Here is a 20,562-nt window from a genome sequence, read left to right as displayed (position 1 = left end):
CCCCGCCCCCATGGATGCAGGCATCTAAAAGGCAGCCCCACGGGCCTGACGTAACTTGAGCGCCGACCCGGGAAGGGCCCTCTTTTCCGTCGCATCCGCCTTCGTCACTTCCGCTCTGCGCTGCGCCGGGTTCGCTGAGGAGGAGACGCGTGAGCCGCTGGATGGAGCTGGTTGCTGGATGCTACGAGCAGGTCCTTTTTGGGTTCGCTGTACACCCGGAGCCCGAGGCAGACGGCCACCACGAGGTGAGAGCCCGCGCCCGCAGGTTCCGCCGGTGGTGGGGCGGCGGGGCGTCAGGCCTTGTTCCCAGCGGCCTAGGTAAACAGCACCTCAGAGGAACACGCTGTCTGCTGTTTTAGGGGTTCATCGATGAATGAAACTCAAGAGACTTAGAGTATACGTAGAATATATAGAGAGAATATATTTAGAACATATACTTAGCCTTTTGAAGCATGGAGAAGGCATTTAGTGAGACGTGGTATCTGGCTTTTGTAGTGAACATTCTGACTACGGTGCACCAAGCAAGTTTGCGTTTCTGCAAAAGGGGCCAGTGAGCCGTCGATTATGAATTTAAGAGGCTTTCGCTTAAGTTGAAAGAACAGTTCGCTATTTCCCTGAGTTTCTGTCCTGGAATTTTAGCAAACTCTTCGCGCTGGATTCAGGTAAACGTTTCGTTGGTGAAATGACACCAGTTCATCATTGGGCCCTTCCGGCGGGGACCATTACTTGCAGTGAAGGTGCGAAGAACCCATAGGTATGGATTCTGCATTGGAGAGCTTAACCATGTAGGGAGATGATGAGGAAGGCAAATAAGGTAGAGAAAAGGTTACAGTAAAGTATGATAAGTATTGTGGGCTTCCCTGGGGGCTCAGTGGTAGACAAACCACCTGCCCGTGCAGGGGACGAGAGTTCAGTCTCTTGTGCAGGAAGATCTGCTGGAGAAGGAAATGGCCACCCACTCCAGTATTCTTGCCTACAGAACCCCAGAGAGCTTGTCCTGTTACAGTTAACGGGGTTGCAAAGAGTCTGATGCGACTGAACAACACCAAAAATGTTAAGTATTTTACTAAGTGTACGAATATAAAAGTTAAGTAAATTGGGAGTACTCAAACAGGTAGTTAGGAAATACCCAGAAATTTCTTACTAGAAATAAGATCAAATTTTTAGACCATTACTGTGTTTTCCCTCTAAAGGAATTCCTTAGATAATTTCCTAGAGATTATTGAGTACTTATTTATGAAGTAGTTGAGGTGTCAGTTTTGAGTTAACAGAAAATTGGAAGTATGTAACTTAGCTAAATTGCTTTTGTTTATTTTGTTGTCTACTCTGGTTATTCATCTGCCTCTGGTTGAAAGGTGACATGTTCTAAATACTCAGAAGATGATGCTACTGATGGTGTTAGTGTTTGTAATAATGGTGCTTCCCATGTTGTAGACATGTAGTCCTCACAGCAACCCCCTGAGGCAGATGAGGTTGTCCCCCTTTTACAGGTGAGGATCCAGAAGTTGAGATAGGTTAAGTTGCTTGTTCAAGGCCACTAAGCTAATAATTGGCAGACCTGGGACTCACCTTTGACGCTCTCTGATGCTTGAAGCTCTTTTTTTTTTTAATTTATTTTTTATAGAGGAAGATTGCTGTACACTGTTGTTTTGGCTTCTGCCCTACAACACCACAAGGCAGCTATAATTATACGAATATCCCGTCTCTCTTGAGCCTCCCTCCCCTCTCACTCAAAGCTCTTAACCATTAACCTAGTACTGCCTCTAAACCTAAACAGGAAGTAGCCCCGATGATGAATTTTCCTTCTGTAAGATGTCCAGACAAAGGTTATTCTCTGATTTATGGCCACAGCAGCCCCTCAGGAGTGTTGCACCTTCACTCAAATGATTGACAGAAGGACTATCTTGCTGTCATTTTTTTAGGAATTAGTTTATAACACTTCCTGAGTGTATTCGAACAAGTTTGGTGAATTTATTTCTTCCTTGGTTTATTTATTTTGCTAATGCTTCATGATGCATCTCCTTTAATGGGGGTTGGGGTATGTGTGTGTATTCAGTGATCATTCTTTGCACTCAGCAAATCACATTCATTCAATCTGAGTGTTACATTGCAGCAAGCATAGAAGTCTTGAGATCTCATTATTGGTCATTTTCTAGGGCTTATATTGGTATTAATGCAAATCCTATTTGTTTTTCTTTATAGGTCCTGTCATTATATAGATACTTATCTCTGTGTGATACCATATTGTCTTGTCAGTCCTACAGAATGACTTCGTTGGAATACGTGCTTTTGTTTCTTTTGTTCACTGCTCTGTGTATTTTGTTCACTGTGAAAAATGGTGCCAAGCACATAATAGTCATTCGGTATTTAAGTGAATAAATTCAAATCAAAATTTGGACATTTGAGTGAATGAATGATAGGGAAGCTCAGGGATAAATAAACTTGCTGAGGAGTTAAGGGACTGGATGAGATTTTAAAGTCCCCGTAGCCCAGTGTTCGTCCGTACATGTGCTCAGTCGCTGTCCTGCTTTTTGTGACCCCATGGACTGTAGCCTGCCAGGTTCCTCTGTCCCATGGATTTCCCAGGCAGGAACACTGGAGTGGATTGCCGTTTTCTCCTCCAGGGGATCTTCCTGACCCAGGGATTAAACCCACATCTCCTGCACTGGCAGGTGGATTCTTTACTGCTGAGCCACTTGGGAAGCTCCAGTCCAGTCTTCATAATTGTTTTTAAAGTTACAGTGTTCAGTGTTGCCTTCTCGTTCTCTTACTGTCCTTTCTTTATTCAGTTCTCTGAACCTGCCTGTCACTGCGTAGTCTTTTCTCCACTCGTAGAATCCATTCAGTTTTCATGGATCGTGACGCCACTTCTCTTTCTGTAGAGAACTGTGATGTGATCATGGCGCTGCACTGACCGTGTGCTTTTCTCTTCAGAAATGGGCTCCTGTGGCCGACTTCACCCACCACGCCCACACTGCCTCCTTGTCAGCAGTGGCTGTCAACAGCCGCTTCATAGTCACCGGGAGCAAAGATGAAACCATTCACATTTATGACATGAAAAAGAAAGTAGACCATGGGGCGCTCATGCATCACAATGGTAAGAAAATCATATCCTTTAAGATAACAGTGTTGAGGCAATTTACGATTCGACTTCAGCTCAACAATTCATGTAAGTGTCTCATAAGAGCAGATTCTGTGCTAAGAGATACAGAAGTGGACAAAGTGTGGTTCTTTATCCTTAAGTTATTCCCAGTCTGTATTGAGCCAGAATGGAAGCACTTTACTCAGTCTAGTGGGGCAGAAGGAAGAAGCAAGTTTTCACTGAAAGCTTCTTTAAAATGACATTAAAATGAACTATTTTATAAGAAGAGGTCAGTTGTTGGGCAGGTGAAACTGGCAAGGTGGAGAAAAGGACGCTTGGGGCAGGGCAGGCCGTGTGAGGGGCATAGTGGCAGCGTCATGGTAGAAGCTGGCTCTCTGGGGGAGGGCCAGGTACCCAGCGCTGTGCCAGGAGAGACCAGCTGTGTCTTCAGAGAAGAGGAAGCCTAGGCTCAGCGATGTTACAGGACCTGCCCTCGGTCACAAAGCACTGAGACTAGAACCTGAACCTGCATCTGGAGCCTGTGCTTCTTTGACCACTGGTGCGCCTGGGGAAGTGTAAGGAGCTCAGTGTTCTGAGAAGGTCAACGTGGAGGTTGGGGTGGCTGGAGACATAGTGGGGTCAGATCCCAAGGGACCTCGAGTGGAGGAGGTTGGGATTGAACGGGGCAGAGAGCAGTGCAGGCCTGAGGAAAGTGCTGGCAGTGTGAGTGTGGGACAGACCCCAAGAACCAGCCAAGAGCCTGCCTGCTGGAGTTGGAAGCTGTTGATGGACATCTGTTGGCAGTAGGCTATGCACTCTTCTGTACACAAAGGAAAGTTACTTGGTGTGTGCAAGAGAAGGATTGATTTACACGGGAACTGAGGATTTTGGAGAAAGAATAGGTTGTTGGCCTAGAGAGAGTAGGGTGTCAAGGATCTGCAGATCTCCGAACAAAAAGCAGGCGAGTGTGAGTGGAGGAAGGCCGGAAGGGGCTGGAACGGTGAGCGTTTGTGGTCGGGATAGATTCTTAGAGCTGGAGACTTACTGTGGAAAAGCTCCAGGGGATAAACATGTGAGGAACTGGAATGCAAGGAGGTGGAGGTTACTGGAGTCAAGGAGGTCAGGAGGGGTGATCCCCAAGTCATGGCTGGGGTTTCACGCTGATGGTGAAGTTGACCAGGATAGCAGCAGGATCAAGGGACAGACGATCACAACAGGTGATTTGTTTCCCAGTGAAGTGTAAGTTGCTCAGTCGTGTCCGACTCTGCAACCCCATGAGTCCGTGGAATTCTCCAGGCCAGAATACTGAAGTGGGTAGCTTTCCCTTCTCCAGGGGATCTTCCCAACCCATGGCTCGAACCTGGGTCTCCCATATTGCATGTAGACTCTCTAGCAGCTGAGCCACAGGGAAGCCCCTGTTGTTGAGCATCATACGCTGTTGTCACTGTGTTTTCCCAGGGGACAGAGAAGGAGGGGTTTCATGTGTGCTCCAGAAGAAGAAGGGGAAGGTGGAGCTCAGGACAGGAGAATCTCTTACTCAGGTGCTTAGTTTGGAAAAACTTGCCCGAGGAAATTAGTTTTCTGCAACAAAAGGCAAATACGACAAGTACCCCTTTTCTTAAACCATCTTTCATCTATTTCAGAGGTTCTCGCCAGGCGAGAGTCTGCTGTTTGTTTGTAGCAGGGAGTGATCAGTGTCCCCCTTACGTGCCCTGTGAGATAGTCCTTAGCTGCTTTGACAAGTGTCTTGCTTTTCGGCAGAAGCTCAGCTTTGGGTGATTTCAGCGTGCATTCCTTTTCCTCTGTCTCCTAGTCCCAGTTTGTACAGGAAGGCTTCTCCCTCCCTTGGGCTTGGAGACATAAGCTGAACAAGTCTGGTCTGTACCTGGTCTGCCCAGGTGTTCAACCTCAAGAAAGGGATTGGCCTGGGAAGAGTTTAGATAGGGGATGAATGAAGCAGGATTCTTGATTTCCTTCATTTCTCGTACGACTGCTGTTTTCGAACGGCTGGTAGTACATAAGCTCTTCTCCAGGTAACAGATGGAATCATGGGCAGAAGATAGGAGACATGGGAAAGCAACATTTCCAAAATAAGAAAGAAGACAGCAGTGAAGGAGGAAGATGCGGGTAGACATGGCTAGAGTCTCCCACTGTGAGGAGTACATAGGCCCACATGTTTTTCTTGGTTTTTAGCGGGGGTCTGTGCACAATTATTCCTCACAGATCTTTGACTTTCAGTATAAAGGGCCATGTGAAGAATTGATCAGGATTTGTGCAGAGACAGCACTGACCCAGGAGTCCATACTCTATTCTGAAAAAGAGAAAATATAAATATTTAGACTTTGCAGCCAGAGGAGTCAGCAGGCCAAATCTAGGCTGGTGGCCTGATTGTAAAAACGCAGTTTAACTGGATCACAGCCGTGTTCACTCAGTCACGAAATGCCTGTGGCTGGCTTGGCACTACAGCTGCAGATGTGCGTACACGTAACAGAGACTGTCGGGCTTGGTTTTTCCACAGGCACGATAACTTGCCTGAAATTCCATGGCAACAGGCACTTGATCAGCGGGGCTGAGGACGGCCTCATTTGTGTCTGGGACGCAAAGAGATGGGAGTGCCTGAAGTCGATCAGAGCTCACAAGTGAGTCCCGCCTCCCCTCCGTGGTCTCCAGGTGCCAGTCAAGCTGGGGGCTAACTGTCGGTTTCCTTTTAGAGGACACGTGACCTTCCTTTCCATTCACCCATCTGGCAAGTTGGCCCTGTCTGTGGGTACAGATAAGACACTGAGGTGAGTCATGAAGGTCCAGGAGCACCTTTACTAAGCTGTGGTCTTTGGTCTTCAAATGTAAGAGCCCACCCCCTGGCGTAGCTGTACTGCTGGAATACTGGAGCGGGTGGCCTTTCCCTTCTCCAGAGGATCTTCCCAACCCAAGTCTCCTGCATTGCAGGCAGCTTCTTTATCATCTGAGCCGCAGGGAAGTTGGTGTTGGTGCTGTTTCTATACTGTCTGCCATTGTCAGACACCAGGGCAAAGCTGAACGCTTGTGAACCTTTTCATAAGGAAAGGGGGAAAATGAAAGGCTCTAAATTCAAACATGTTACAGTCGTCAGCTGTGAAGTAGAGAGGGGTCTTATATAAAGAAGTATTTTGGGAAGTCAAACCTTTTGAAAATATAGTGAACTCAGCAGAGGAAAGGTCTGTTGGAACAGAGTGAGTTTTAATCTTGCTTGATAAGAACTATTTCGGGGGTTGCCGTAAGAAAGAGGGCAGTTCTTCTGAATGGCCAAGTAGTAAATGTTCATCTGTGTGTTCATTAAACTTAGTTTTACACCTGGGCAGTCAGTGATCATGCGGTAAATGAGCTTCCTGTTTTGCAGAACATGGAACCTTGTGGAGGGAAGATCGGCATTCATAAAAAACATAAAACAAAGTGAGTTTTTTTTTTAATTTTATTTATTTTTGGCTGTGCTGGGTCTTCATCATCACAAGGGCTTTTTCTCTAGTTGCAGCGACTGGGGGCTGCTCTTCTGTTGCGGTGTGTGGGCTTCCCGCGGCAGTGGCTTCTCTTGTTGTGAAGCGCAGGCTCTCGGGCGTAAGGGCTCAGTAACTGAGGCGCACGGGCTTAGTTGCTCCTAGACATGTGGGATCTTCCCGGATCAGGGATTGAACCCACATCTCCTGAATTGGCAGGCGGATTCTTTACTACTGAGCCACTAGGGAAGCCCAAAGTGAGTGTTTTTGTTTAGAATGCATTTGAAAATTTGATAGGATGTTAATGTTTATACACATAAGTTCTCTTGTCCACACACTTACAGTTATTTCCTTACATGATGGTGGTTCTCTCTGAGAGCATAGGCCTCAGGTCACTTTTTTTTCCTCCTCTTTCTATTGGGATTATTGGCATGGCTCTACCACCTAGGAGCTGCATGACCTTAGTGATTCTTCACACCAGTTCCTTGTCTAAAGTCTACTCACAAAATAAGCATCATAAGTTTGCTGTGAAGGTTTTATGAGATAATGGATGTGAAAGAGCACAATGTAAATATTTGCTATTTCTTTATGACCCTGATCAGTTTCTTTTTTTATCTATGAAATACAACAGCTTTGTTCTTGTAACTTACAGATGCTCACATAGTGGAATGGTCCCCAAAAGGAGAGAAATACGTAGTTGTCATACTGAACAGAATAGATGTCTATCAGCTTGACACTGCGTCCGTCAGTGGCACCATCACAAATGAAAGGAGAGTGTCTTCTGTTACATTTCTTTCAGTAAGTGATCGGAAGTCAGTGGTGGGAGTTGAGTGTATATGGTGATGGTCGGAATTGTTGATGACATTCTGGGTGTTATGTTCTGTTTTTTTTCCTCGGTTAGGAATCTGTCCTCGCAGTGGCTGGAGATGAAGAGGTTGTAAGGTTTTTTGACTGTGATTTGCTAACATGCCTCTCTGAGTTTAAAGCTCATGAAAACAGGTACTTTTTTTTTTTTAACACTAATCTCTGTGTGCTTGTATGTATAGAGTCTGTTATAAATGCAGTAACTTCATAAGGCAGACGTTTTTTGTGAATGACTGCAAATTCTGTGAATGACTGTGAATAGACATATCTACATAGCTGATTTTTTTTTCCCCAAGAGGATGGGGAATGTTGTCTGGGCCATAGTGATGCAAAAGTGGTGAAGTCGTCACCAGGACTAGTCATTGGCACAAGGGACTTATTTTCTCAATGATTTCATTATACTTGCAGCCTGGAACCCTCAATTCATACTTGAATGGGGAAAAAAATTAGCTCTGCCCCAACCACTCGTCTTTTTTCCTCTATTCTCCTGTCCCCTGGCTCCTTCCCACACTCTGCTTTTCCTGCAGGAGAAATAAATGACATGTTGACCTCTGCCTTGCACCCATCTCCGTTACCTCTTACTGCTCAGTGTACCTCTGCAGGCAGACGTGAGTCTCAGGGTCAGTGGTTAATAACTGGACCAAGCTTACCCCCCTGTTAGGTGATGGAGCTAGGAACCAACCCAGTTCTGTCTGACTCTGCCCCTGCTTTTTCCACTGTAATTTTGTAAAATGGTGATCATGTAATGTGTTTTATTTGCATGTTCTTTTATGTTTCAAACAACTCTTAGTTATTTATTTTTTAAATGCTTATTTATTTATTTGGCTGCTCCGAGTCTTAGTTGCAGCACGCTGTGGCATGTGGGATGTAGTTCGAATCCAGGTCCCCTGCATTGGGAGCATGGAGCTTTAGCCACTGGACCACCAAGGAAGTCCCAAACAACTCTTAGTTTTCATTTTCTAAATCATGGTTTAGCTTTGAGAAATCTCTCTTTACAAATAGAATACTGTACTCACTAGACAGGCCCTAGTTTGGGGAAGGGAGCCTATTCTTCAAGGCCATATAGCTCTTCCTAGGTATTTGGTCGTTCATTTAACAAGTATTCGCTGAGCATCAGTAATGAAAAACTGCAGCAGGAGCTTGCACTCTCCTGGCTCTTATCTTCTCTCGGGGCAACAAACAGGATAAACAAGAACCCAGGTAATCTTAACAGGAAGAAAATAGGTATTAGGATTTGGGAATAACACAGGTGACTTATCTGGATGGGTGATCGGGGAAGGAGGAGTGAGACCTTCGGGATAACGGAACTGTTTCTAAAGGGGGAGAATTGTAGGCACAGTGGCCCTGGGGGAGGAGGGAGCGTGGTGTGCTTTAGGAGCAGAGAGAAGACCCTCCCTGGGTCAGAGGGAGCCAAATGGGGCTGGGCCTGGCATGTTGTGGGAAGGAGTTTGAGTTTTATATCAAGTGCCTTTGTAGGTGTTGGGTTATCTATGTCCCAGCCACTTCCTCCCTCTTGTGGTGTTTTGAAACCGAACCTACCTTTGTAGAATTTTAAGCCTGGGAATAACATTGTTTGATTTTTTAGAAAGTTGTTAGAGGGCAAAAATGGAAGCCGAGAGGCCAGTGAGTTTACTCCGTAATCCAGAAAGAAGATGATAGTAGCTCAGATGGGTGGTAGGCCCTGAGGACAAGGGGAAGAGGCCTTGGTCACCTCTGTCTTTCAATATAGTTTCCTGAGGTGGAGGGAGTTTAAATATCTTTATTTCCTTTAATTCCTGATAATTAACTTTTATTCCTGATAATCTGACTATTTATAGTTGTTTAAGTCCTTAACAACTTAAGTTGTTAAGTTTTTTCAAGTCCTTCTTAAGGTATGGTTGATAGTCAATTCTATCTTGGAATTTAGACCCTGAAAATGACTCAGACCAACTCATGGGATTGTGAGGCATGTTTAATTTTTGGCACTGTTCGTTGAGCAATTTGGAAATACCTTAAGCCTTGCAAAGTCAAGAGACTATGTGCCTAGAAGTTTTCTAGCAGCATCGTACTGTCTGCAGGAAAGGCTCTTTTACGGTATCACTGTTTCTGTCCTAGGGTAAAAGACATGTTCAGTTTTGAAACTCCAGAGCATCATGTTCTTGTTACAGCATCAAGTGATGGTTTCATCAAAATGTGGAAGCTTAAGCAGGACAAGGTCAGTGTCTCAGCACAATATAAATAAACCAAAGGCAGGTCTTATTGTCAGTATGACTTTTGAGTTAAGTGAGGTGGATTTTCTCAAAGGTTCATTGGGCACAGATCTTTTACATGTTTAAAATCTCTTCAAGGCATGATTGACATTCGTGGTTTAAAGTTAGGGTTCCATAGTCCTGCCCCAGGGGTTGGTATTGGTGAGTCTGAGCTGGCTGGATCCCAGAACTCCTGCTCATTCAGTCAGAGAAACAGCATTTTCTTCTCTTCTGTATATTGATGATCTTCTCTATAAGCTTCTGTTAGATAAAAATCCTGCCGTTGCTAGAAAAAAAATGGGGAACTTTTGATCAATTGTAGAATTAACAATAGTTTTGAACCAGATAATTTGACACTTAAGTTCTCTGGTAGTGTCACTTTTGCAGAGTCTTGGTTTATTATTCTTCATTCTCTTATAAAACAGTCTCTGAGTGTGGTTTGTTGAGCACCTGCTTTGTGCAGGGTTCTTGGTTAAAACCTGGAACTGAACGAGAGCAAACAGTGCCTTACCTTAGAGAAGTGCATCTTAGAAATTGGTGGACATAGTCAAACCAATCACGAGTCAAGGTCACAACTATTTTCTAAACAGCATTCCTATTATACTCAAGAAAATGCTGTGTGAGTTTTTAATTAACTTGATTATGGGAAAATAAAAGTAATTATTTCAGATTGCTTTATGTCACCTCACATTTTCTTTCTTACGTTATAGAAACTTTTCCCGTCTCTATTGTGTGAAGTAAACACGAACGCCAGGCTGACATGTCTTGGGGTGTGGCTGGACAGAGGGACAGACACGAAAGAAAGCCCGCCTGCTGCTGCCGAGCCTGCTCCTGGTGAGTGAGACCGATCTTTTAAAAAAATTTAAATAGTTACCTCTTGAGGTGGAGGAACGTCAGATAACTTCACTTTATTCTCAACTTATTTTACTTTAGAGGGAAAAACTGCCTTTAAACACACTGTCTCTTGTGTTTTAGTAAGTAAAGAACAGTCCAGAAGCAACAAAGAGGAATCTGGCCATGCAATCCAGGAGGAAGAAAGGCAGCCAAAACCAGACGCAGAGAAATGTAGCCTAACTGGTGACAGTAATAAGCCAACGAAGGGAAACAGCCTGGTGTCAGCCAAGAAGAGAAAAACGGTGGAAATGTCGGAAAAAAAGAGAAAAAAGAAGAAAATATGAATGATGCAGTGAATCCCAGATTTTTTCCTACCAGAAAAACTTTTTAAAATATACTTTTTTCCCCCTAAGTAAAAGCTAGGAATTTCTTCTTTTGAAGAAAATGTACAGCTTAAAAATCACTTTCAGGTTTTTTTAAAAAACTGTGGTAAAACTTTGATAGGCAATATAAATTATATATCATGGTGATATATAGTATCTTAATGTATAATATGGGCTTCCCAGGTGGCTCAGTGGTAAAGAATCTATCTGCCAATGTAGGAGACAGAGGTTTGATCCCTGGGTTGGGAAGATGCCCTGGCGAATGAAATGGCAACTCACTCCAGTATTCTTGCCTGGGAAATCCCATGGACAGAGGAGTCTGGTGGACCACAGTCCAGAGGGCTCACAAAAGATTTGGACATGAAATAATGACTGAGCCCACACACATGCAGCCTATAATATATAATTTTTACTGCTGTGTAAAGCAAATAAAGATCTTTCTCAAAATATTGTGGCTTAAAATAATAGAAAATCTTGAACACATTTCTTACCAGAAGTGGATAAAGGAGTTATTTTTTAGATTTTCTTCTTAAGTGGGGGGAGAATGAAAAACCTGCATTACTTTGGCGTCTTCAAGTGGTTCTAGTAATTTTAATGAGGATTTTGTTGATTTTGATAACAAAAGGTATAAAAAGACATTCATACCAGGAAGTATGGTAAGACAAGCTTAAAAGCTGTAGATAAATATGTATGTATAATGCATATGCCGAAGTTCAGGGCTCTGAACAGAAGGTTAAAGAGAGGCTGCCAAATGTGATTAAACTGTTCTATTTCCAGTGGATGACAAGGAAATGTTAGGGCAGGAAAATGAGATCCTTTATTTTAAATCTGTTTCAGCCCATCCAAAAAGAAACCACTTGGCTAACCTCCCATCCAAGTACTAACCAGGCCTGACCCTGCTTGGTTTCCAAGATCAGATGAGGTCTGGTGTGTTCAGGGTGGTATGGCTGTAGGCTTTAGTTCATCTTCTAACAAAGGTAGTCTTAAAACTATATCTTAATTATTTGTATCTTATATCAAATAATGGCTCTACCAGGGCCTAGGACTGTAGGTAATTAAATCTCTGTGGTTTAGTTCCTTTAAGTGTCAAAGGCAGGGAGAGTATCCTGGTGAGCTTAAGTAAGGTTTGAAGTTTGCCCCTAATTAAGGAGAGGTGAATCCCTGAGTCATCCCAGCTGGTTAAGGCAAGTCCTATCGATTTTTTCAGCAGTCTTCCATTAAGTTGGTGAGGGTCTGGCCTAAGTGGAATTGTTCAGGTCTTAGTCACTATCAGCTTTGGCTGTTTGAAGTCAGCTATGGTAAACGCAGGCTTCGGTTTTGATATCTGAAAGGTAGGCGTTGCTGCGAGTGGTAAAGTTTTCTCTTGGAATATGTATGCTGCCAAAAACTCACTTGCCATTTGTCTCTACAAGGATTAGGTTCCTAGCCACTGCAGTTGCTGACCTATAGCACACTCAGAGGAGTTCTAGGTAGAAATCAGGAATAAGCCACTCTGGGGAAGACTGGCAGAGCAGGCCTTTAGATAGAGACTGTCTTCAGGAGGTTTTATGAGCCGTCTCTTGTATCTTATCTATGAAAGCACTTAACAGAGACATCGTTAACAGAGGCACCTGCTCGTGATTAGCACCAACATTCGGTCAAAATGTGTGCTTGAGTGCACAGCAACCCACTTCACCAAAATCAGGTATACTGACGCCCTCTGCCCACTCCCCCCACTCTAGTGAGCAGTTCCGCAGAGCTGAGAGGCTGTCTCCTGGGCTATGGTCCTCATTTTGCCCCCAATAAAACAGCTTACAACTCTCTCCTTGTGCATTTCTTTTTTAAGATGGCCATGCGCTGCAATTAAGGTGGCCGTGTCTTTCCACTGGCTTGTATATGTATGATCTGTTCTTGTTATATACTTGCAGCGGATGACACCCATGTATTGGTGTTACATCAACTGAGAATGGTGAGGCAGGGAAGAGAAGCAGGTGTGGAGTTAATCTGTGGTTGGAGGGGTTGGGGTGGGGGAGGGGGAACGGACGGGGACATTGCAGAGGTACTTGCAAATTTAACTCACCTACTATCAGTCCCCTTTTAATATGGCCTTAAAGTAGTCTCACTCCCTAAAACAAAGGGAAGTGAGCCAGATTGTCTAGCCTGTGGCCACCGTATCTTCTGCAGGTAGAAAATAGTCCCTTCTCATGATAGAAAACTAACTAGGTGATGAGGCTAGAGGGTCCATCTCCGATGGCCTGCATCTGGTTGACACCTGGTGAGGACTGGAGCCACCTCCATCATGCTTCTTCCCCCATCGGTGACCTCCACCGCTGGCCTGGCCCAGCTCGCCAGGCCTGTCAAAACTAGACTCCAATCCTGGGTTTTCGGCTTTTGGCGAGGCTGGCTTGGATCTGGACTAGTGCTGTACGGCCCTGCTCGCGTCCAGCTTCCGGGACGCACGTGCTCGGCGACTCTCCCTTTCCTGGGGACAGAGCGCGCGCCGGGCTGTCGGCAGCAAGCCACGCCCCCAGGGCTCAGAGAGCGAGGAGACTCCAGGCCTCTAGCCCCGCCTCACGCCACGCCCCCAGGGCGCCGAGAGTGCTGCCACTCCAGGCCTCTAGCCCCGCCTCACTCCACGCCCCCAGAGCGCCGAGAGGGCGTGATTCCACGCCGCTAGCCCCGCCCCTACGTCTCAAGCCTCGCCCCTGGGACGCAGTAAACGCGCCGCAACACTTCCGGCGGGACGGTGACTCCCCGCCCCGAGGCGAGTACGCCCTGGTCGACCTGTGCGGGCAGACCTTCGGGAAGGAGGTTCGTGTGCTTTGGAATTATTATTTTACTCTGGTTTTGACTTTTAAAAATTACATGAGAGGTTTTGCTGCCGCCTGCTCTTCGTCCCCAGGATCCAGGCGGCGGCTTTAGGCTGCGCGATGCTTGACCGCTCGTTCTCTGCTTTCCTTCTAGTGGGTTGTGAATTCTGCGGGAACCCTGAACTCTTGGCAGGTGCTTACCGATTTAGCTAATTAGTTTCCTGGAGATTTTACCCGTCCAACTCTTTAAAACTGTGGGAGTTAATGACGGCGCTATGATTCCAAGCTCCCCAGACAATAGTTTATACAGAACAGGAGTGTGTTGTTTTCAAGCTTAGCCTCGATGGATACCAAATGCATTTCTTTAAGAAAATTAGTTCCACCCTAGTTTGCCAGAGGTGTAGCTCTACGTAATTACGGCTTGGGCTTTTGTATTTTTTATCCTTCCTCTCGCCCCCCGTAACAATAACTATGAATGATGCAAAATTAACTGTCTGAAAGTGTTATATTGAGTTTTGAAATAATCTAATTCTTTGGGCGGGGCTGAAAAGCAGTACACCCTCCCCCCAGAAAGGCTAATTAAAATACTTGAATTAAGGGCACAGGAGTGTTTATTTTCCAACTTGGTTATAACTTGGTTAGATGATGAAAAGATTAGTTTGTTAACTGTAGAGAGCTGGTCAGTGAAGTTTCCCGTGGGCCTATGTTATTAGAACTTAGATTATTACCAGAATGGTTGCTGTTTGTTCAGCAGTTACTGTGTGCAAAGCACTTTTTACGTATTATCCCATTTGATGCTGACCCTAGCCGTGGGAAGTTTCCACAGGGTAGGTAAACAGTGAAGGAAACTGAGGCTTAGAGAAGTTGAGCCATTACTTCTTAGCTCCCCAGGGCTGGAACTGGAACTTGACCCACCTCTTTCTGGCTGCTAGAGAGCTGTGCTGTTGACCACCTTTAATCCAGCCCCTCCTTTGCAGGTGCAGGCCTGGTTTGGACAGAGTGAAAGAGAAAGATGCCGAAGGACTCCGGCCCGCTGTAAGTGCCCGGTGTGTGGGGGTGGAGCAGCCAGGAGCTTCTCAAACACAGAATTTCTTTCCTCTGAGCCAAGAGTGCGGGGCAGCTGGGGTTATGGGAGGATGGAATATGCACCTCCCACAGGGACTTGTGTCTGGGTCCTCACTTTGCTGCTCACCTGGGCAGGTCATCTAACCTCTCTGGGATTTATAAGCGTTTGTACAGTGATAGGGTTGTTCTGGAATGATGACCTTTTTGATCCCATCCTACAGTTGTGTGTTTTTTAAAACACGTTTCGCACCAATGTCTTACTGTTCTGTTTTCAGAGTGCCTTTACATTGGCTTGGCTTTGGCTATGCAGCACTGGTTGCTTCCGGCGGGATCATTGGCTATGCGAAAGCAGGTATGGTTTGTACTTGTTTAACCTCTTGCGATCTTGTTCCTGGTGAAGAACGAGTCTCCAGTGCTCCCAGACTACAGTCTTGCTGGAGTCAGGTTAGGTTTAAGCCTCCTCTTTGGAGAGCCTGCTTATCATCAGCCCCGTAGCTGCTCCTTTACTCGCCTCCAGGTTATCTGGCTGAGCTAAACCAGGCTTCTTGTCTAGTCACTTCTGCCTCTATCTAAAGACGCCGGTTAGGGATGGTAGTAGATGGTCATTATCATCACCTGCCATACATCAGCCTTGACCCCGGGGCCATCTCTGCTCTTTAAGTGGGAGAAAGCCTCTTAGCTCCACATGAGTGGTTTTGAGGTCTCCGCCTGAAGCCAGGTGCAGGTGTGTCGGTGAATCTGGCTATTTTCCAGGAGCCTTCCTCGCCTGCTTCCCCACCACCAGCACACACACCAGAACCCACTCTCCAAAATCCTTTTTTAACTCACTGACCCTATTTCCCCTTCCTTTGGGGATGAGCCCGAAGTTGTACCCACGGGCAGTTCCAGTCTTCTCAAGGCTAATCACCCCCGGCCAGGAGACTCCTCTTCTCCTTCGGAGCTGCCCTGCCTGTCAGAGGAGAGGGCGGTGGTGTGGTTATGGCCCTGACTTCTCCAGTGGAAAAGGCAATCTACCCCAAACCTTTTTCTGCATGAGGACACCTTGGTCTCGAATGGCACAGGGAGATGTTCCCTTTGCCGTTTCCTCGGCGGGTTGCGGGAGTGGGTGGCGGGGCGGGCTGGGGGATCCTGTTGCTGAGATGAGTGTCTGCCAGGAGAACGCAGGTGTGTGTGTACCTCCTTCCAGGCAGCGTTCCGTCCCTGGCTGCCGGGCTCTTCTTCGGTGGTCTTGCCGGCCTGGGTTCCTATCAGCTGTCTCAGGATCCGAAGAACGTTTGGCTTTTCTTAGGTACGTCGTTTCACGGTCTCTCCCTGATGCATCCCTGGGTTGGTGGGACGTGGCAGGCTCTTCAGACTGAGATGCTTCTCCTGCTTCTGTCAAGTCCTGGGGAAGGTTTGAAAGGAGGGGGTTTGTGCCCATTGCTGCTGATCTTTTATGTAGAGGACGCAGAAAGGTTTTCCTCCCTCCCAAATGTAGGTTGACCCCGTGAGGTCAGCGTTAAACATGTAGAGGGCAAGCACATGTCTCTTAACCGTTGTGATTGCCCTCTGAGAACTGTCTGCTGGAGCACCGCTGAAGGACCGTGTTTCTGGTTAGGTCCGCATCAGTATTGCGTTTTTCCCATTTGAAAGTCGTTTATTCGTCCTTTAGATGTAAGCGAAGTGTATAAGACCGAGGCCTGCCCTTCAGGGAGCCGTAGCTCTCACTGGGGACCGCAGGTGGCCGCGGGCTCCTGCCGTGTCCCATTAGCAGCCCGGACGTGAGAGCGCGGGGGTGAAGGTTCCGTCTTATCTGAGTGGCTTGGCTGTGTTTCTCCCGAGCCCCACCCACGTGTCCGACACTCTGCAGGGCCTGTGGGCCCCCTGCTGCCTCCACACACCCCCCCCCCCCCAGCTCGAGGAAACTGCAGTTCTGGTCCTCACAGCTGTGCGGGGAGCGAGGGAGCCCCAGTCCTTGGTCCCTGTTGGCGTGGGGGGATGAGGAGGCGCCCAGCTCTGCCCCCACACGCCTCAGATCCCTGAGTCCTGTTTCCGTTGCCGCCCCTCCATGCTAGCAAATGCCCGGTCTCCAGGTGCGTCCCTCCTCCCAGGCTGCGGGTCTCTGCACCCCCCCTTCTCTGAGCTCTACCCTGTGATGCCAGCCCCTCGGTGGGTCCCAGCCCTGAACGCGCCCACGTGCTCAGCTCTCACCCATTTAAAAAGAACAGAAAAGGGACCTTTCGTGACCCCACTTCTTTCTTCAGTGGCTGCCCTTCTTCCTCTTCAGAAACTTCTCTTTAAAAAATCCTTCACCCTCCCATCCTCACTTCCTCAGTTCACATTCTTAACCCACTTCAGCCTCCACTTCTGTTCCTCTCAGTCCAAGAATAACTCTCCCCAAGGCTACCAGGAGCCTGTGTATTTCAAAATTCAGTGTACGTTTTTCAGTCCTTATTTTATTTTGCCCTTTTAGCTGTTCTCGGCACAGTATGCCAATCCATTTTCCATTCTCTTGTTTTTTTTTCCTTTGTATTTTTCTCATTCTCTTTTGTCTCTCTTGTCTTTTTTGTCTGTTTTGTCCACCGGTCTCTTTTGACCATTAAATACTAAGGTTCTTAAAACCTGGCTCTTTTTATCTTCTTTATACTCTCTCCCTTGGCAAGATCATTGAAGCCCAGGCCTCAGATCACCACCAATACACACACGACCCACAGATTTCTCTCTCCACCAAGCCTTTCTCGTGTGTATCCACTTTCCTGCGTGGAAGTTTCCAGGCATGTCCAGGCGTCAGCTCTGACCTGGCTTCATGTCTTCTCTTGTGCTGCATCCACTTGGGTCTCCCTTGCTCTCTTCCCGTCCGTCTTCATGTTCATTTCATCAACAAGTCCTGTCAACCCTCCCCCCAGCCCACATCCCAAGTCGTCCCCTTCTCTGCCTCCAAAGCCATCAACCATGTCTTAGTCAGCCCTCCCGCCCCCGCTGCCTGCGTTCCCGAGGGAGTTTCTTCATGGGTGCCCTGCAGCCTGCAGTTGTATTTTCAGACGGCAGCTCTGCTTGGGTATCCCTCTGCTCGTGTCTTTTAACGCCTTCGCATCGCCCGGATGAAAACCCCAGTCCCTGCCGGGGCCCACGGGGCTCTGCCGGGGGTGGCCCTCTCCCTGGCTGTGGTGGGTTTCTGCGCCCCAGCACATCCCCCAGCCTCCGCCCGCTGCCCGGCCCCCTGCTGGACCTGCGTTCCTGCCCTCAGCTCCTCAGCCACCGCTCTTCACATCACAGCTCAGCCTCCACTGTCTGAGCAAGCCCTTCCCCCTGAGTGGGCTGGACCCCCTGATAATACATTGTCTGTAATGCATTCATTGCACCTGTGGCACAGATGATGGGCTTCCCTGGGGGCTCAGCGGCAAAGAATTCACCTGCTAGTGCAGGAGACGCAGGCTCCATCCCTGGGTCGGGAAGATCCCCTGGAGAAGGGCATGGCCACCCGCTCCAGTATTCTTGCCTGGGAAATCCCACGGATGGAGGACCCCTGGCTCGTCCGTGGGGTCACAAAAGAGTCGGACACGGCTTCATGACTCAAACGACAGCACAGATTGTACTTTTAAATTTTTGTTTGTGTGATTCTTTCAAGTCAGCGCATCAAGCTGGAAGCACTGTTAGGGCAGAGCTCTCTGTGATGACGGTTGTGTCCCCTGCACCTGCTGCGGGCCAGGTGGTGGGAGTTAATAGAACATGGAACGGGAAGGGCCTGAGAGCATGCAGGGCCAACAGCATCAGCAACGAGGAGGGGACAGAAACCCCACGGCAGTGTAGGAGAAAACGGGAATTATGGCCAAAGAGTGGTAGGAGGTGAGGCGGAGGCAGGCCGGGATCAGACACTGAGAGCCTTTGAGGCCAGTGTTGGTGTTAATACTTAGTCCCATTAAATGTGGACGGCGTGGAGGTCCCCGACTCGGGGGAGGAGGATTATGAGATCGGGTCTGGGCCTTTGAAAGACAGGTGGGAAGTTGGCCACTTTTCCGTCCTCCCACGTGTAAGATGTATTGATCTTTGACTCTTTTTATCTTTCCACCAGTCACATCTGGAACCTTGGCTGGCATCATGGGGGTGAGATTCTACAACTCGAGAAAGTTCATGCCTGCAGGCCTGATCGCAGGTGCCAGGTACTCTCTGCCCTGTTGCTGGCTTTGGTTCAGTGTCCCGAACGCTTTAGACATTCAGAAGGGTGCTCGTCTCAGTATACCTGATGCCGAGCATCAGCTGAAATGCCTTAATTTATCCACACATAGGGAAGGCCGCAAAAACAGTTCATTTCATGTCATAATGAGATGAGGATACTCATTCACTTCTGAAATGGTCTGGCTCTCACATCCGAGCTCTGATCCCTCTTGACTCCTCCCCGCAGGGGAGGCGGCTTCGGTGCAAAGCCGGGACTGCACCCGCTACTGTGACTTTCAGCTTGGGGTCCATACATACCTCAGCGGTATTGGTGTCCTTTATTAACGAAAATTTCGCTAAAAGGAAATTCTGAGATCGAATCCTGTTTTCTAATTAACTTTGATTGTAAAATCCAACCCAGGTTGATCTTAAAATGTAGTCTTTAATAAAGATAACCCCAAGATAGACTTTTTAAAATCTGCTTTGGAAAAAGCTTACTCACCGACTTGGATCGTAGTCAGGATGCTGTTAGGAGTCAAGTCTTACACCTGGTGTGGACCAAGGTCAAGAGCCATGTAAGCTGGCAGGCTGGAGGCCTGCCGTCACCCAGCTCTGAGGCGGGGGAGGCCGTGGCCTTTGCAGCCCTGTTTTCTCATCTTTGACGTGCTGGCAGCTCCATTAGGAACTGTGACTCGCGTGTACACTTTCAAAGCCTGAGCGCAGAACTGCCCTTGGCATGTTCCTCCTCCGGCGCTCCAGGGCCGGAGTCCATCTCCGCTGGCTCTCCCTTGGCACCACCTCGGCACGTACTTGTGGGGAACCTGCTGAGTCTAGTCCCTTAAAAATAGTCGAGTGCCCGTGCTGTTCTTGACCTGAATTTTTTTTTATGTGTTTCCTTTGAACAGTTTGCTGATGGTCGTCAAACTTGGAATCAGTGCGTTGGGTAAACCCCATCAGTAATAGTCACGGCCCAGCTTGGACTCATGAAGAATTTTTAAAACTTCTACTCTTTTTCATGTATTAAGATAAACAAGTACAGCATTTCCATATATTCTGACATTTCTCTTCAGAACAGACCAAAAAACAGCACTGAACTTTGCGGAGATAAAAAATCGGTCATTATCATTAAGCCCTAAAGGGATGGGTAAGATGTAACACGAGAGTTTCTTCCTGTGGTACCCTCATACAGTTGGATTCTTTATGTCGGTGTTACCTGTTCTTTCTGTATCTCTAGGTAACATCTCCAGGGATAGAATGTTAGGGTGTCACCACTGGGGCCCTCCAAGCCCCATGTGCTTGCTGCTCACGGAACAGTGGGAAAAGGATCTCTTAATGATATTTAGGATATCTGTTCTTTTGCTTATCTTAGAGCACAGACCTACTTTGAAATTATGTTAAATCAATGAAAATAAAGTTTACTGTAAATGATATTTTCTGCAGTGTCTTCATTGCCAGAGCTCTCTAGAACAGCTCTCTAGAATGAGATGTGAATAACAAGATAAAAGAACATGAAGGTGTTTTTGTTGATATTTAGGAATTACCCATTTTGAATAATTTAAAAACCAAGGAAGGAAAGTTATTTGATTATACATTGCATTTAAGCTTGAATTTCTAAGATTAGTGGGACTGCATAATCAAAAAAGAAAAATGAGATTGTGGTTAACCAGTTAATTTATAAATGTGAAACCTGAGAGAACTGTTTATAACTGGAAT

The 20,562-nt window shown here is 47.0% G+C and overlaps 2 protein-coding genes across 3 annotated transcripts; both read left to right on the top strand.

Moving 5' to 3' along the window:
* Window positions 1-74: 74 nt before the first annotated feature.
* On the top strand, window positions 75-11,310 carry PAK1IP1 (PAK1 interacting protein 1). Of its 2 annotated transcripts, XM_043908559.1 has the most exons (11): window positions 120-245; window positions 496-662; window positions 2,935-3,097; window positions 5,601-5,721; window positions 5,794-5,868; window positions 6,459-6,511; window positions 7,205-7,350; window positions 7,454-7,551; window positions 9,511-9,610; window positions 10,355-10,478; window positions 10,620-11,310. In XM_043908559.1, the coding sequence occupies exons 3-11, from the start codon at window positions 3,055-3,057 to the stop codon at window positions 10,820-10,822; spliced, it is 963 nt and encodes a 320-aa protein (XP_043764494.1). In that variant the 5' UTR covers window positions 120-245; window positions 496-662; window positions 2,935-3,054; the 3' UTR covers window positions 10,823-11,310. The 2 variants fall into 2 exon arrangements, with proteins under 2 accessions (XP_043764493.1, XP_043764494.1); XM_043908558.1 differs by lacking the exon at window positions 496-662 and having other exon boundaries at window positions 75-245.
* A 2,217-nt stretch (window positions 11,311-13,527) lies between these two features.
* On the top strand, window positions 13,528-20,279 carry LOC122697604 (transmembrane protein 14C). Its single transcript, XM_043908557.1, has 6 exons — window positions 13,528-13,651; window positions 14,628-14,685; window positions 14,991-15,067; window positions 15,902-16,003; window positions 18,767-18,854; window positions 19,755-20,279. The coding sequence occupies exons 2-6, from the start codon at window positions 14,663-14,665 to the stop codon at window positions 19,807-19,809; spliced, it is 345 nt and encodes a 114-aa protein (XP_043764492.1). The 5' UTR covers window positions 13,528-13,651; window positions 14,628-14,662; the 3' UTR covers window positions 19,810-20,279.
* The last annotated feature ends 283 nt before the right edge of the window (window positions 20,280-20,562 follow it).

This window comes from Cervus elaphus, chromosome 7 (assembly GCF_910594005.1).
Source record: "Cervus elaphus chromosome 7, mCerEla1.1, whole genome shotgun sequence".
NCBI lineage: Eukaryota > Metazoa > Chordata > Mammalia > Artiodactyla > Cervidae > Cervus > Cervus elaphus.
This window is presented reverse-complemented; position numbering and strand designations above follow the sequence as displayed.